At 45.6% G+C, this 17437-nt stretch overlaps 1 protein-coding gene across 2 annotated transcripts in view; it reads right to left on the reverse strand.

Annotated features, from left to right (window-relative positions):
- Positions 1-17437, reverse strand: part of LOC135215292 (vacuolar protein sorting-associated protein 16 homolog) — a 252663-nt gene that overhangs the window by 125906 nt on the left and 109320 nt on the right. For both annotated transcript variants that reach the window (XM_064249839.1, XM_064249840.1), the window contains exon 7: positions 15026-15188. In XM_064249839.1, coding sequence (XP_064105909.1) covers positions 15026-15188 — 163 coding nt within the window. The remainder of the gene's footprint in view (positions 1-15025; positions 15189-17437) is intronic.

The following is a 17437-nucleotide window of genomic DNA, read 5'->3' on the forward strand; positions in this document are numbered from 1 at the left end:
ACCCAGCAGAGGCGGCCCCCGACTATGGCGGCAATTCAGCAGGCAGCTCGCCGCTTCGTTGACTGAACCAGGCCAGGACATCTCGTCGGAAGTCGCGACACTGGACTTAAATATTGAACCGATGGTAGGTGTTGACGACCTGTTGGTCGAGGTGAGTACGTTTGGACGCCCAAGGGCTTCCCTTGGGCGCCACTGGATCTTCTACTCCTGCAAACTCTCCAGCTTCCTTCCAAGCTTTACAGGAGCTGAGCTCCTTTATACTTCTCCTGATGCCTCCGTTAGACCTAAGGTCAAAGGACAAACGGTAGTTAAAACCTGAGTAAGACGTCGTCGTCGTCTAAAAAGACGTCGTCGGCGTCAACATCTCGCAAGTTCTCGGCTACAAAACCCGGAGCAGAGAGGTCTAGAGCTTCTGGGTCCGGCGGCTCCAAATCCTCAAGGAGTAAATCCTCCAAGGAGAGATCACACACTCCAGCGAGTTCAACCGTTTCTTCCCCTTCCTTTGGTTCCTGTTCAGAGCTACCCGACCACCTCCGCAGCAGCTCCGGCTTTGGATCCCAATGCTGGCCTGTTGCAACACATGGGGGATTTGGTTGGGTCTCTCAAGAACAGTATGAAACAGATGTTCTCCCGGTTGTCTTGATAGGATCAACTCCCAGGATAACATTATCGCCGGACTAAGCCAAGCTCCGCTAGCTACTCCCCCACCTTTCGGCACAGGTATAGCTCAGCTGCCACCACATGACTCTCTGCCTCCGTTCTCTATGAACAACCCCTGGAGGGTAGCTTCATACGCCCCCTTCCAGGACGGGCTTATTTCTATCCCGGAGTGTGGAACTCGAAGGATTGAGGACTTCGAGTTCTACCTGGAGGATCTCCAACCGCCGTTCATCGGCTACGCCAGGCTCACTGCCGCTGCCATGACGCGAGATGACAAGGTCCCTAAAGAGACAGTCCTCTATTCACGTGACCAGGCTCAAAGAGAATGGCTCAGGTGCTTAGAGGACATGGATTGTTCGAATACGAAAATACAGCCTTTTAAGAGTCCATTCACCATCTTCACAATGGAAGAGGGAACTCCGCTTCCTTTCCTTACGAAGATTGCTACGGTCACTATCCCAGCGGCCCAAAAGGGGGAGTCGTTACCGCAGCTAAAGGAAGCGGACCCTACATCTCCTTTACTTCCCTCAACCGGAGATTTGTGGGAAGACCTGCCCACAACTTTTTCTGCGGGCAAACTCAAACCAGACTGTGCTATGGAGCAGTTTGGTGAGAAGCTGCCTAGACTTCCAGACAGCCTCATTCAGGCAGAGTTGATGCCAAGTCTAGGCTGGCCAGGTTCTCTCAACACCATGGCCATGACAGAGGTGGCTACCATTTCTTATGGTTCCGAGCCACTGTTCAAGCTGAGTCACTGACTCAAACGGTGCAGTCTGACATGTTCGATTCGCCACAGCCAGAACAAATTGTCGGAAGCATGTCCTTCAGGAAGCAACTATTCGGCATGAACCGAATAAGTTGCTTTCATCAAACATCTGGGGAGCAGACCTCTTCCCAGATGCAATGGTAAAGGAGGTCCAGGCAGAGGCTTACAAGGCTTAACCAAAGCCTTAAGGATCGTTGGGTCTCACTGCAAAAGAGACGCCAAGATCAAGCAGTGAGGGGTAAGGCTCAGAAGAAACCCAGACGTTTCCAGCCTTACCAAAAGAAACAGCAACGGTTTGCCCAGCCTGTTTTCGACTGTTCCGTTGGTGCAGGCAGCCCAACCCTCTACCTCCAAGGCCCAATCACAGCCTATTTATGTGATTTCCCCCCAGCCTCAACCTTCCACCTACTTCGCTGTCTCCCCAGCCTTCAACCAAGTGTTCGAAGGCCAGGCCTTTCAGCAGTATGACCGCTCGGGTAGGGGAGGCAGAGGTAAGCGATCCTTTCGTCAGAGAGGATCAGGAAGGTCCCTTAATAGAGGAAAAACACTTCAGGGGAGCCGCGGAGGCTACCAACATCAATGAGAACTTCCAGGTAGGAGGGAGGCTGTTTCTCTTCCGCCACCGGGGGGTGGGGATTCAGCAAATGGGCACAAAGCATTGTGTCGAAAGGCCTGGGTTTGGAGTTGGGTGGCGAATCCGCCCCACCCACCTTTCCTCAACTTCCATCCAAAGAATTGACGGAGTATGCGGAGGACCTCCTTCAGAAAGGAGCAATAGCGAGAGTCAACAGATTAAAGTTTCAAGGGCGCTTGTTTTCAGCGTTCCAAAGAAAGGCTCACAAAAAAGAAGAGTAATCTTAGACTTGTCCCGTTTAAACTTGGCCATTCGCTGCGACAAGTTCAAGATGCTCACCATCTCGCAGGTGCGGACCTTACTTCCCCGTGGGGCCGTCACCACCTCTATCGATCTTACAGACGCATACTATCATATCCCTATTGCAAGACACTTTCGCCCGTATCTGGGCTTCAAGATAGGCGATCAGGCATTCTCCTTCAAGGTAGTTCCCTTCGGTCTCAACGTAGCACCCAGGGTGTTCACGAAGTTGGCGGAAGTAGTCGTCCAACAACTAAGATCGCAAGGGATTATGGTAGTAGCGTATCTCGACGATTGGCTATTTTGGGCTCCAACAGTCGAGGAATGTCACAAAGCAACACTGAAAGTAATCCGGTTCCTGGAATATCTATGGTTCAAGATAAACAGGACCAAATCAAGACTACCTCCGGAGTCAAACTTTCAGTGGCTGGGCATTCAATGGAATCTATCCTCCCATACTCTGTCGATTCCATCAGCCAAGAGGAAAGAAATAGCGAAGTCAGTAAAGCAATTTCTAGGACAAACAAACTTGCTTCAAGGAGAACCCAGGAAAGGATTCTGGGCTCACTCCAGTTTGCATCAGTGACAAACATCTTGATGAAAGCCAAACTGAAAGACCTAACCAGAATCGGCGCTCACGAGCAAATGTCAGGTCCAGGGACAAATTATCCTCAGTCCCTCAGATTCTACGGAATCGTCTACGCCCTTGGTCAAAAGTCAAGAACTTGTCAATATCAGTACCCCTTCAGTTTCCTCCTCCGGGGATTACCATCCACACGGACGCTTCATTAAGCGGTTGGGGAGGATATTCTCAGTTCAAGAAGGTTCAAGGAACCTGGTCACCCAGTTCCGTCAGCTTCACATAAACGTACTGGAAGCAATGGCGGTGTTCTTGACTCTAAAAAGGTTATGTCCGCCAAAGAACTCCCACATAAAGCTAGTCTTAGACGCGCAGTGGTAGTCCATTGTGTAAACAGGGGAGGCTCCAAGTCACGTCATCTGAATCATGTCATGGTAGCCATCTTCTCCCTGGCGGACAAGTTAAGTTGGCAACCTCTCCTCCACCCTATAGCTGGAGTGAGAAACGTCATAGCAGATGCTATCTCCGTTCAGTTCCTCTGGAGTCGGATGGTCACTGGACAACAGTTTCGTTCCAGTGGATTCTTCAGAGGGTTCCAGGTCTACAAGTGGATCTATTCGCATCCCAAGCGAACCACAAACTCCCATGTTATGTGGCCCCAACCTGGACCCTCTGGCCTATGCCACGGACGCCCTGGCCATAGACTGGAACAACTGGGAGAAGATTTATGTCTTCCCTCCAGTGAATCTTCTCCTGAAGGTGCTGAACAAACTCAGGACGTTCAAGGGTCAAGTGGCTCTAGTAGCCCCAGACTGGCCGAAGAGCAATTGGTACCCTCTCATTCTGGAACGGGGTGGGTCTTCGTCCTCTTCGAATTCCAATCCCAGGCTCTCCCAGTCAGTGCAAACGAAGACTGTGTTCGCTTCCTCAGGAATTCTCAAAACCCTAACTTTATGGATTTCATGAAGTTTGCAGCTAAAAGAGATGCGAATATTGATCCTCAAAATATTCTCTTCTTGGAATCTGATAAAAGAGATTCAACTTTGAGACAGTATGATGCTGCAGTCAAAAAGTTAGCAACCTTCCTGAGGGAATCAGATATTAGAATCATGACAATCAATTCAGCTATATCCTTTTTCAGATCTTTATTTGAAAAAGGCTTAGCAGCTAGCACTATTACGACAACAAGTCACCTTGAAAAAGATTTTTCAATTTGGCTTCAGCATAGACTTGACAGACTCTTACTTCTCGTCTATTCCCAAGGCTTGTGCTAGACTTAGACCTTCTGTAAGGCCTACGTCAGTATCATGGTTTCTTAAATGATGTTCTAAAGCTGGCTTCAGAAACAGATAATAACACATGTTCTTTTATAATGCTCTTAAGAAAAACTCTATTTTTATTAAGCTTGGCTTCAGGAGCTAGAATTTCAGACTGTCGGCATTATCCAGGGATCCGGATCATGTTGAATTTCTTCCCACAGGGGAAGTTCTACTTTCTCCGGAACGTAGTTTTATAGCAAAGAATGAAGATCCTTTGATGAGGTGGGAACCATGGAAGGTTGTACCCCTTCCACAAGATATTTCTCTTTGCCCAGTATCGACCTTACGAGCCTTTCTGTCCAGGACCTCCTCATCCTCATCGGGTCCTCTCTTTAAGAGAGAAAAAGGTGGTACTTTATCTATTAAAGGCATCAGGCAGCAGATCCTGTACTTTATTAAGCAAGCCAATCCTGCCTCCTTCCCTCCCAAAGCACATGATGTCAGGGCAGTAGCCACCTCAATTAACTATTTCCAACACATGAATTTCGATGATTTGAAAAAATATACTGGATGGAAATCGCCGACAGTATTTAAGCGTCATTACTTAAAGTCCTTGGAAGCTCTGAAATTTTCAGCAGTTGCGGCGGTAACATAGTTTCCCCCGACTCTGCTTAATCTTTAGTAGAAGATCCAGTCCTCCTTTCTACCTATCTCACCCAACAGTTTGTCTATACCTGCCATGTTCATCTACGTTTACCTTGAGTCTTAGCTGCTCTTATGATGGTATAGTGGGGTTGCCCCTTATTTTTTTGCTAGGGTCACTCACAATTGATTGTATATAATGATTCTTTCTTTGATGTGATCCCCTTATTTTTATGCTAGGTGACACATCGTATTTACAATGGTTACGGGTTTTTGTATACTAAGTCATATACATTCCTTTATTATATTATTATTGAAGTTTGTTCTATTCAGTTTATTGTTATAAATTGCTTTGATTTCTTTGTACATAATATCTATACACAGATACTAATCTCAACATATATTCCATATAAGCCCTGTATATATGTTAAATTTAAGTTAATTTTAAGAAATATTATTAACATTAAGTTAATTTTAAGTAATATTTCTATTTTGTATCATTGTGTATATGTATATCTGTTAGCAATTATATTTCTTTATTTTATATTATCTTTTATTGAGACCCTTTTTTGTCTATTTTATTTTATTCTTTACAATCTTGTGCTATTTCTCTGGTACGATTTCGCGCAGCGCACGAACTGAGCCCAGAAAAGGGATTTTGACGTAAGGAAAAATCTATTTCTGGGCGATTGGTTTCGTGTCGCCAGCGAAATCCCGCCCTGCCCATCCCATCGCTCAAGATTGTCTGCTAACTTCAGGATGGCCACCAGAGGCGCAGCAGTCGGCAGCATGGGATGGAGTAGTAGTAGTTGCTGCCCACTCTGTGGGTCGGCTCCCCTCTAGTGGGATTTTGTAGTGGGAGATTTCTATTGGCAAGCGGTTCGTGGTAGTGGGTCTCACTCGCCATAGTGTTCATACCGACACCCTCTTGGAGGGTGAGCGAGTCAGTTTGTACTGACCTTTTCTTTATTTTATTTATTCTCTGGTATGCGTAGTACATTTACCTTAGAAATAATGGATTAAAGGGATATTCGCTGGCGACACGACCAAATCGCCCAGAAATAGATTTTTCCTTACGTCAAAATCCCTTTTTTGTACATGCAACTTCCCCGGCAGATATATACTTAGCTGATTGACACCCTTGGTGGCGGGTAAGAGATAGTTACTCAATATAAATAACAATAAAAACAGGGAAACAACATCTGTTGTAGTCATATATATAAACTTATTAAAACCTTGGTTCCTACCTTTTATTGGGCAGAAGACTTCATGATTACTGTCTATGAGTCTGCTTGCCTCAAGAGTTTCAGTGGGGATGAGACCTGACACTGATAGCTCTTCTGGATCGTGTCAATGGGGGCGAGCCCGCTTACTTGACAGAGCCTTGTCTTGGATCATACCAATGGGGGCGGGGTGACCCACTTACATGGTAGAGCCTTCACCTTTGTCGTATCAACCGGGGACTAACCCTCTTACATGACAGAGCCTAGGTCCAAATCACTAACAAGGAGCACGAAAAAACCAATCCCGACCACCTGACCACACTACATTTGTTAACACTACGATTTGAAAGGAGCATTCCCAAGACTCCTTCCAATCGACCATAAAAACACAACACCAAAAAACGTTTAAAAATACTAACTTAACTAACTATAAAGGATTAGGTTCAGCTCCTTGCCCAGCAACGAATCCGCAGACACGAACGGTCCGAGAGAGAAGCACTTGTCATAAGTGACTCGCAGTCTCTTAAGTAATTTGATGCAAAAACCGAATTGCACCTCCAATAGGTGGATTCGACAAGAGTCCTGTAATCGACATATTCCTATGATACGCTAAAGTGGTAGCTACAGCTCTGACCTCATGTGCTTTGACTCTTAGAATTCCTTAAATGTTCCTCTTCACAGGAAGCATGCGCTTCTTTGATAACGTCTTTAATAAAATACGCTTGAGCATTCTTAGAAATCATCCTCTTAGGATTTCTTACGGAACACCAAAGGCTATCTACATTTCCACCAAGTAGCTTCTTCCTCTCTAGGTAGAACTTGAGGATCCTGACTGGGCACAATGTCCTCTCTAAGTCTCTCCCTACCAAAGAGGACAGTCCCTTAATCTCAAAGTCCTTGGCCATGGTTTAGAAGGATTTTCGTTCTTTGCTAACAAACAGGGGATTAAAGGAGCATACTGCAGAATCTTCCTTAAAGCCCACAGTTTCCTTCTAAAGCCATGAAGTTCACTAACTCTCTTAGCAGAGGCTAGTGCAAAGAGAAAGAGAGACTTTCTAGTCAAGTCTCTGAATGAGGAATTTTGAGGAGGTTCGAATTTCTCGGACATTAAATATCTAAGGACCAACATCCAGGTTCCAACTAGGTGGTCTTATAGTCTTGGACTTCGAGGTTTCAAGGACCTTAACAAGTCATGCAGATCCTTGTCCTCCGAGATATTAAGGCCTCTATGTCTAAAACAGATGAGAGCATGCTTTTATATCCCCTTATTGTGGTAACGGCCAGATTGCATTTCTCCCTCAAATAAAGGAGAAAATCCGCTATTTCACTTACAGAGGTACTGGAAGAGGATACTTTCTGGGACCTGGCCCATCTTCGGAACACCTCCCACTTCGACTGGTTACACGCGAAGAGTTGAAGGTCTTCTGGCTCTAGCAATTGCCTTTGCAGCCTTGCGTGAAAACCCCCTCGCTCTGACGAGTCTTCGACAGTCTGAAGGCAGTCAGACTGAGAGCGGGGAGGTTTTTGTGGTATCTGTCGAAGTGGGGTCTGTCTAGAAGATCCTTCCGCAGTGGAAGGGCCCTCGGGAAATCTATCATCCATTCCAGTACCTCTGTGTACCATTCTTGGGCTGGCCAGAATGGGGCGATGAGGGTCAGTTTGGCTCCCTCCGTCGAAACGAACCTCCTTACCACCTCTCCTAATTTCTTGAAAAGGAGGAAAAGCGTACCCGTCGATCCCCTTCCAATCCAGAAGGAGGACCGTCCCACTGCAACACTGCCTTTGGATCTGAAATCGGAGAGCAGTAGTTCTCCAACCTCGCAATTCCAATTCGTTGCGAACAGGTCGATATTGGGTCTCCCAAATCTCGTCGCACTTCTGAATGCAGAGTCCATTCCGTGGAAAGGACCTGATCTCTTCTGCTCAGAAGATCTGCTCTCACGTTCTTTTCCCCCTGGATGAACCTGGTTAGAAGAGTTATTCGCCGTCTCGGTCCAAAGAAGAAGCTTTCCTTTGCTTTCTCGAAAAGGGAGAAGGAGTGAGTCCCTCTGTTTCCTTATATAGGCTAGAGCTGTCGTGTTGTCCGAATTCACTTGCAACACGGCACCCAATACTTGAGGTTCGAAGTGAACGAGAGCTAGATGGACTGCTGCCAGTTCCTTCTTGTTGATATGCCAGGACCTGTTCCCCATTCCAAGTGCCTGACACTTCTCTTGAGCCTAGAGTCGCTCCCCATCCTTTTTCCGAGGCGTCTGTGAATAACACTAGGCGAGGGCTCGACAACTGAAGGGAGAGCCCTTGATTCAATCTGTTTGGCTCTAACCACCAACTGAGGTCCTTTTTTATGCTCTTCTGAGCTGAAAGGAGTCCGAAAGCTCTTGGTGCTTCTGATCCCATTTCTCTCTGAGGAAGAATTGTAGGGGGTCTTAAGTGTAGCCTCCCTAGAGAAACGAACTGTTCCAACGAGGAAAGGGTCCCCAGAAGACTCATCCATTCCCTCGCGGAACATTGTTCTTTCTCTAGGAAGGTCGTCACTTTCTGTAAACATCTCTCCTGTCGTTCCTTTGATGGATACACACGAAAACCCCGAGAATCCATCAGAATCCCCAGATAGACAATGCTTTGCTGGGGATTCATCTGGGACTTCCCGAGGTTTAGTAACAGTCCCAGGGACTGAACTAGATCCAGTGTTAATTTCAAGTCCTCCAGACATCGATCTTTTGATTGGGCCCGATCAGCCAATCGTCGAGATACAACGAGATTCTTACTCCTTCGATATGAAGCCATGAGCGACATTCCTCATAAGACCCGTGAACACCTGATGGGGCCGTGCAAGACCGAGCATAGGGCTCGAAATTGAAAAACTTTGCCCTGTACCATGAATCTTAGGTACCTCCTGGACGAGGGATGGATAGGTACATGAAAATAGGCATCCTGAAGGTCCAGGGACACCATCCAATCCCCTGGACGAAGAGCTGCAAGAACGGAGGAAGTCGTCTCCATCGTGAACTTCGTCTTGACAATGAAGCGATTCAGGGCACTTAACGTCCAGGACTGGTCTTCACTCTCCTGAGGCTTTTGGTACAAGAAAAAGACGGTTGTAGAACCCTGGAGATTGAAGGTCTTGAACCCTTTCTATCGCCTCTTTGTCCATCATTCTTCTACTAGTTGTAGCAGGGCCTGGTTCTTTAAAGAATCTCGGTATCTTGCTGTTAACTCCCTTGGAGTTGTTGTTAAGGGAGGCTTCTCCCTGAAGGGGATAAGGTATCCTCTCTCGAGGATAGAGAGGGACCAGTTGTCCGCCCCTCTCTGAGCCCAGACTTTCGCAAACTTCAGCAGTCTGGCTCCTACTGTAGTCTGGAGGACTACTTTCTCATTGTGGTTTAGGGAAGGGCTTGCGTGCTGATCTTCCTCTCTTAACCGGGTCTCCTACTCCTAAGAGATGGTCTAGCCGTCGTTCTCCCCCCTCAAAAGGGTTGCTGAAAAGCAGGCTTCTCTCTTTTAGCCAAAGGTACTGCTGGTTTAGTCTTTTCGCCGACTGCGCAAGCAAGATCCTGAGTAGCCTTTCCGGATAAAGACTTAGATATATCTCTCATGTCTCTTGTGGAAACAGGTGACTAGACAGGGGCGAATAAAGCAGAGGATCTCTGTAGAGGAGACACCGATTTCGTCAAAAAAGAACTGTAGACAGATCTCTTTTTAAGGACTGCCGATCCAAAGAGAGAAGCCACCTCCGTAGATCCATCCATCAAGGCTTATCCAGACAAGAAAGTACTCTGTTAAAACTTCCATCGAAACAAAGTCTGGATCCTGTGCTCTCTTAGCAAGGGCTCCCAAGGCCCAATCCATAAAATTAAAGACCTCAAGTGTGCGAAATAGACCCTTAAGTAAATGGTCCATTTCGCACATTCCCCATGATGGCCTTTGCCGAATGAAGAGAGCGTCTTCTAGACGAATCCACTAACTCTGAAAAATCAGCATCAGCTGAAGAAGGGAGGCCCAATCCCATTGGCTCTTTCGTGTCATACCAGACACCTGGCTTACCTGCCAACTTCGAAGGAGGGCAGGAAAAAAACCGTCTTGCCCGCTTCTTTTTAGAGAGGAGCCAGTTCTCCAAGCCCTTGATGGCTTCTTCATCGAAAGGGTCGGATTCATTTTCACGAACGAAGAGGACTGGAAAGCTTGTGCTTAAAAGCAGTGATCCCGGCGAAGGAGGATCTGCAGGACGAAGAGAGATCACCGAACTCTTGAAGAAGCAGGGCTGCCAGTCTCTTGTAATCCGAGACGCCCGCATCTACAGGAAGTTCCTCCTCAGATACCTCTTCAAAGGTAGCATTAGGAGAAGAATGCCTCTTCGGAGAAGGAGTCCTAGAAGGAGAAGCGCTCTTTTCCTTCGAAGGAAGTTTGGTAGAGGAAGGAAGACCACTCCCCAAAGAGATCCTATTGCCTGAAGAAAACAGTTTCTACTGGAAGGGGCCTCGCAGAAGAAGAATGCCTGCTTCTTCTCAAAAGTTCTTGCTGCCTGAGAGAGGAAGAGCTCGCATCTTTACATGAAACTCTATAAGGAGTAGGGCGAGAATCCCGTAACAGGCTCTTTTCAGGCTCTTGGCGCCTGTGAGGAGAAGCGCTAGCGTTACATCGGTAGCGTCTATCAGGCGCTACGCACCTTGGGGTAGAAAAACGTCTGCTCTCATCCTGGCTCCTGCCAGGAGAGGGGTTTACTTCCTTCCGAAGGTTCTTGTAAGAAGGCAACTCGTAACTCCTAAGGAAAAGCCATAACAGGAGTAGAGCGTAGAGAAACCCATCCTGCTCTTTTCAGGCTCCTGGCGTCTGCGTGGAGGAGGCTGCTAGCGGTCCCGTTCCTGGGCGTCTGGAACGGAGTAAACGCCTGGTTGAAGATACCGTCTAACATCACAATGGCGCCTGCTAGGAGAGGCGCTAAAATCTCTCCGAGAACGTCTGGGGGGGGGCGAGACTTCTTCTTCTCTCTCTCTGCGTCCCCGTGAATAACGGAGATTATCTTGTTCCTTAAGATAGCAAGGAGAGGCGCTTGTATCTCTCAGACAACGCCTATAAGGAGAAGAACATTCTTTACTCCTACGAAAGGATCGACTATCCTTGTCAGGAGAGGGGCTTGCGCCCTTATTCGGGCGTCTAGACAAATGCGGGATCCTACTAGAAGAAGCTCTTCTGGTCGGAGTAGTAGATCGTTCTCGAAAAGGGAGAGGCGTATAGTAACTAAACGGTCTTGTTGGGGAGTAGCGCCTTCCAGGAGAGAGACGCCTACCAGAGTCCGAACGCCGACTTGACGACCGTCTCTTAAGAGAGCTCTTTACTGGAAGAGAGACGTCCTTCCTGCGAGAAGGCTCCTTAGACAGCGAGCCTACTAACGAGGATAGCTGCTCCTGCAGTCCTACCAAGAAACTTCTTTGTAGAAGCAGCGAATTCCTTCCTAGGAAGGGAAGAAACAGGAGACTCATCGCTCTCTTCTTCTGAGCGGGAGAATACTCCGGAAAAGGCTCTGGGCTGGAGTCTAATGCGTCTCCGCAGGCGCCTTCCAGGCTCTCTTCAGAGGGCGCGACTTAGACGCGGAGCTCCATCCGCGTCTTGGAGAAGTAGAATCCGAGTCGGAAAACCACTTCCTAAGGACGCTTTGTCTATAGCTGTCTAAGGCAGCCTGGGACGAGCCTACAGGGCCTGCCGAAGGGACGCCTGACCGTTGGGAATACTCTACACCCTCCCCCTTGCGGCTTTCGACATTCCTCCTCCCTTGGTCATGGGAGTCTGAAAGAGGTCTAGGCCTAGGAGCAATGCGGAGTCGGTCAGACGCCCCTCCACTACACTGGGGAAACACTGTTACACTTCACTCTTACCTTCCATTTTCTCGTAATTGCCTTTGCAAATTACGGATCGACACTTCCATTGCAGCTTTCTCTCCGATCGAGAACGAATCTACGATTTCGCTGCGGGGGGAAGGAGCTGAACCTGCGTTAGCAGTAGGAGAAATTACATTGGAAATAGAAAGATTGTCCTGATCCAAAGCAGGACCTACTTGAACTTTTAGCAGCTTTCCTAATTCTATCTTTCCTCCAACTTATTTACATACCGCAGTCAAACTCTTCCATTGGAACTTCAGTCAAACTCAAACATTCGTCACATGTGTTACTAACTGAGCATTCATTCCCCCTACATTTAACACAAATAGTGTGAGGGTCCACCGCCGCTTTCGCAGTCTCACCTTACATCCTTCTTTCACACAAACCCTAAAACGAGTTTTCAGGCACAACATCAGCCATAATGAAGAATCCTAAAGCAAATCCAAATAACGGTCCAAATCAGCGTATACCAAAGCCAAAGAAAGAATACTTCACCAAACAATCCTTAGCAAAAGCAAGCAGAATTCCGTGCAGGAGGAACTAACAACGATGTTGTCAGACACGCGCGACAGAAAAAATCTGGTCTGAAAACGGGAATGGTTCCTATTCCTGCCACCCAGCGGCGGGAGAGGGTGATCACCTGACCTACCTGTAGGGCGTGTGGCCGCGGTTTTGAATTCTGTCGGGACGTCAGAGACATAAGCTAAGTATATATCTGCCGGGGAAGTTGCATGTACAAAACAGCATATTTTGTTAGTTAAAACCCAATAAAAACCAACAAAAAATTTGTATACCTGTTTTTTTTAAAGTTTTATAAAAAAAAAAGTACATTTAATGATGAAATTGATAAAAAAAAAAAAAAACATGAATTTATGGATATTTTTCATAGAAAAATACCGCAAATAGGCAAATTTTCCGTGAATAATGGGGGGTTATGTTCCAGAGAGAAATCTGCGAATGTGAGTCCATGAATCCGGAAAACGCAAATAAGGGGCGTCCATTGTACAACTGTCATGAATGTAGACCTTCCAGTTGTGTTAAATTTTTTTCTTATAATGAAACTACACATACTCCTAATCCTACAGTAAAGATAACTTGCCAAAAATACGGACATAACGTAGCCCTCAGTGCTTCAAAATCCCTTGAATTATCACCTTTCAGCACAATCCTAAGTGCCACAGAACAGTTAGTCATTCATTATGAAAATACATACCTACAGGTCACTCAGGTCAAATTCAGACTGAGTGCCAGTGCCACCTCACCCGGAGGGGTACTCTTACTTCCCTATGGTAAGAGACTCAGAGGTCTGGAAAAACTAAGCCCTATTAATAATAATAACTTCCCTATAGCATCACCACTGACCCCTATCCCACGTCATAAGTCCTCATTGTTATACCCTAGAGTCATGCCCATCCAAGCATCATCTCAAAAAGTCTAAGACAGCAAAATGAGGATCTCAAGTTCTACTGGACAATGGAAAGGAATTGGGACTGACAGGCCAAGCCGAGGGAGTGGGTCCAAGAGAGAGAGTATACTCTCCTGAGGCAGGAGAAAGAGCAGAGGAGAAATGGGAAGAGGCAAAATGAGCAGAGGAAAAATGGGAAGAGCAAAGAAGGAAAAAGAAAGATTAGCCCAGGAGAAATGGGAAGAGGCAGAAAGAGCAGAGAAGGAGAAAGAAAGAGCAGAGATGGCAGCAGAAAGGGTGCATCAGCTTGCAATGGAGGCCAACTGAGGGCATTAACTCAGTAACTACCTCTCCACATTTGACCCTCATCAGTGATGGCTCCTTCATAAGCACATGGGATGAAGCTGAACCTGAAGCCTGGTCGACCATGTCGAGAAGGTCCTAGCAACCTAGAAGCCCTCTTCTGACAAAGTGTCAATGATCCTGGGAATGGACCTTGAGGAAAAAGGTGCAATTGGATTCAACATTCTCCAACCAGAGGATCAAGGAGACCTCACCCTTGTCCATCAAGCCATTATTAAAGCCTTTGAGATTACTCCCAAGCATTGGAGGCAACAGTGGAGAGGCATGCCAAAGGAAGTGGGCCAAACCTGGCCGAATGGATCATCAAAAAGACCAAAGCCTTCAAATGACGGCTAGGCTTTCTCAAAGCCACTAGTATGGAGGAAATCCTCGAACTTTTCCAACTCGAGGATTCCTCTTCTATGCCTTGCCACACATCTATGTGATAAGGCTCCCAAAACAGTGACCGAATGCTGTCATTGGGCTAACAGCTGGGACACCAACCATCCTCATCTTAGTTCCCATGGGCAAAAGTTACATCCCTCATTGCATGCTTCAACCAACTCTCAACAGCCACTCAAGAATGGGCAACCCCAAAAGAAACTAGTGTCTGGGCATTGCAAGAAAACAGAGGACTTCACAGAACAGTGCCACATGAGCTGAACTTCAGCAGAAGACATCCATTACACCCCACAATGGGGCCACACAGAGCAAACCTGCTCATGGCCACTGGGCAAAAAGCAACAAACCAAATCACTCCCACGGGGTAGGACCCAGAAGAGATTTCAACAAAGTGACTTGCAAAGATTTTTGGTTGTCTAGAAGTGTTCTATTCTAATCCAGTGACATGACTGAACTGCAAGAATTATTATATCTATGGCAATAATATAGGTTGGTTGCTAGTCCCACCTTGTTATATTTCCTTGGCTTGAGCTCAATAACATTTGCTTGTTAGGTAGAATATATTACAGTAGACCCGCCATATGTGCTGAATGGGTTCTAGCCCACATCACAAATACTAGCTAAAATCTGCAAATACTTAAAACCCCTCTAAAATGCTTAGAACTGCCTATTTTGATACTTAAAACATACACAAACACACACACACAGACAAACTAAAAATGCTTATAACTGAATACTTTAATAGTTTTATCACAAAGTGTATTTAGTCATTAAAATGATATGAAAATACAGTAATTTGTGAATATTTCTCAGTGAAAAATACCGCGAATAGGCAAATTTTCCGCACATAATGGGTATATATAGTTAATAGAGAAATCCACGAATGGGTGAGTCTGCAAATAGCGGGGATTGACTGTATATTCAATAAAGGCTTAAAAAAAACAACAACAACAATAGAATTCCTATTGTTGTTGTTGTTGTTAAACATACACTAACCTTCTGTAACAGATCATGAGAGACGCTTCCAATGACCCTCACTCCATCAGCTTCCTGAACAAGATATGATGCAGAATCAAGATAATAACTTGTTGCATCACCATTTACACTCACAACTTCTAAGGTCATATCCCACAAAAGCACAACTGCACCTGTTCCACACCTGCAAAGCATTTATAGGTTAAAGATTAAAAAAGATGAAAATGTACAGAAAAATTTAAATCTTATTTCTTTAAAAAATTGTTCACTTTAAAAACAATAAGAAACAGTATTACAGCTGTAATTATGTGTAATAAGTATGGAGAGTGCTAAGAAAGTATTAACACTTACGAAGGCGAAAACAAATACCTAACAAAGAATTCACATGAACTACTAATAATCATGATCATCATCTCAACCATATTAATTAACTTTTTCCATTGTGAAGTTATACATGAAATGAATTCTTTCCACTCTTTTTTGCCCTCTCAGGTCTAAGTCTTCATCTATCCCTTTTCCACATTTCCTGGCTTTTTCTACAGGTCTTCATATTGCTACTTCCATATCTATTGATCTTCTGACAAACTGTTCCTCATCCTCCCTCTTCAAATGCCCACAAAATCTTAATCTTTGAGATCTCATCCTTTTTCTTGGTGTTTTGATAACACATCTCTCCACTAATCTCATTCCTCTATGTATGTACTTTCCACTTTGCTCTAGTCTTGAATCTTCTCTGGTTACATAATTTTAAAATCTCCCCCATTTTCCTTGTCAAGAGTGTATTTCTAATGATAGTTAGCTCTCTCTCATTTGATTCAAGATACGTACATATACTCTTACTGCTTTCTTGGCTCATGTCACAAGTCCAGTGTCTCCCCAAGTCCCCAATGTAACAGAAATGCTCTACCTCTTCTAAGACTACCCCTCTGTTATAACAGGTTTCTGGACTCTCCCCTCTTCCCAATCTTGTAATATATTTCCAGCTCTGAAAATTTTGTCTTCTATGTATATTTTGTAATTCTGAGCACCTCTTGTGACATGAAGTTTTCATATTAAAACTAATATATTGTAATACATACCTACCTGAACACCTGAATTAGCCCTGGTCACCTGACCAGCCCGAACAACACCCCACAAAAATTACCAACACTTAGGTAAAATTTTAACTGCCAGCACTACCAACGCTGCAGGTAAACATTGTTACCGAGTCACCTGTCCGCGGTTGATGGTACTGCCGCCAGCCGCCAGCCGACAGTGACTACTCCCGTCAATCACTAAATTATTAATCATTTGATGAGGGGAGGAGGGTGGGTGTCATTCAGGTGTTCAGGTAGGTATTACAATATTAGTTTTAATATGAAAACTCCATATTGCAATACACCACCTGAACACCTGAATTAGCCCAATTTACAACATTTAAATGGAAGTGGGCTCATTCATCGTTTCAGCCCGACCACTCGATGTACATTGGTATAAACTCATTAAACTATTACCTTGGATTAATACTGTTAACTCACCTTCCATCAATGCTCAGGTGAGAAACGGAAGGAACGAGTACCTCAACGTTAGTCTGATCAGTAAGTCTCGTCTTGGTCACGTCTAACCTCCCATGAAGTATCATAAACTTCTCATGTGTGGAGGGGAACTACACACCTCACATGTGGCTGTACAGCCTCCCATGTATAGAGGATAAGTCCCAAGGGCAGATCCTTCCAGAAACCTCCCATGTGGTATCGTATACCTCTATGTATGGAGTGGAACTAAACATCTCCCATGTGGCTGTTAGCCTCCCATGTATGGAGAATAAGTTCCAAGTGCAGATCTTTCCTGACATCCACTGAAGGTGAGTGATGAATCGACAAGTCGAGATGAGGGAGCTGAGCCGCTGCAAAAGAACATACTTACCAGGGATAGTACACTAAACCCAGACATAAACCAGAAAAGTAGGCAGACTGATGTACGAAAAGCGAGAAAACAAAATTACTACTTCCCCTACCGATCCTGCGCTAATTGCCAACTAACCTAACACTGAATTAGCCGTTACGAACGGCCCTAGCGAGTAACCCCTCTCTGACACGAACTGTACATCTCTCAAGTAGAAAAAAGTAAATACCGACACTGATTTCCAAGATGCCGCTTCCAAAATCCTGCTAACTGAGAAATTCATCAGGAACGCCGATGACGTTGCTACACTCCTGATACTACGCTCTAGGGCGTGGAACATCGTTTCCCGAAACTGTGTCTCTGGGAAGAGATTGGGAGATTACTTCCCTTACGAAAAAACTGATTGTGTTTTTCGATAGCAGTCTAGAAGGATGCCTAGGCGAAACAAATAAAGACCGCGGTCGCGGCAATAATTTGGCAGTGTGCAACAGGTAGTGTTTAAGCGATCGCACTGGACAAAGATGCATTTTGGCAACGTCACCTCCGACG

Source organism: Macrobrachium nipponense, chromosome 5, assembly GCF_015104395.2.
Source record: "Macrobrachium nipponense isolate FS-2020 chromosome 5, ASM1510439v2, whole genome shotgun sequence".
Classification (NCBI taxonomy): Eukaryota; Metazoa; Arthropoda; class Malacostraca; order Decapoda; family Palaemonidae; genus Macrobrachium; species Macrobrachium nipponense.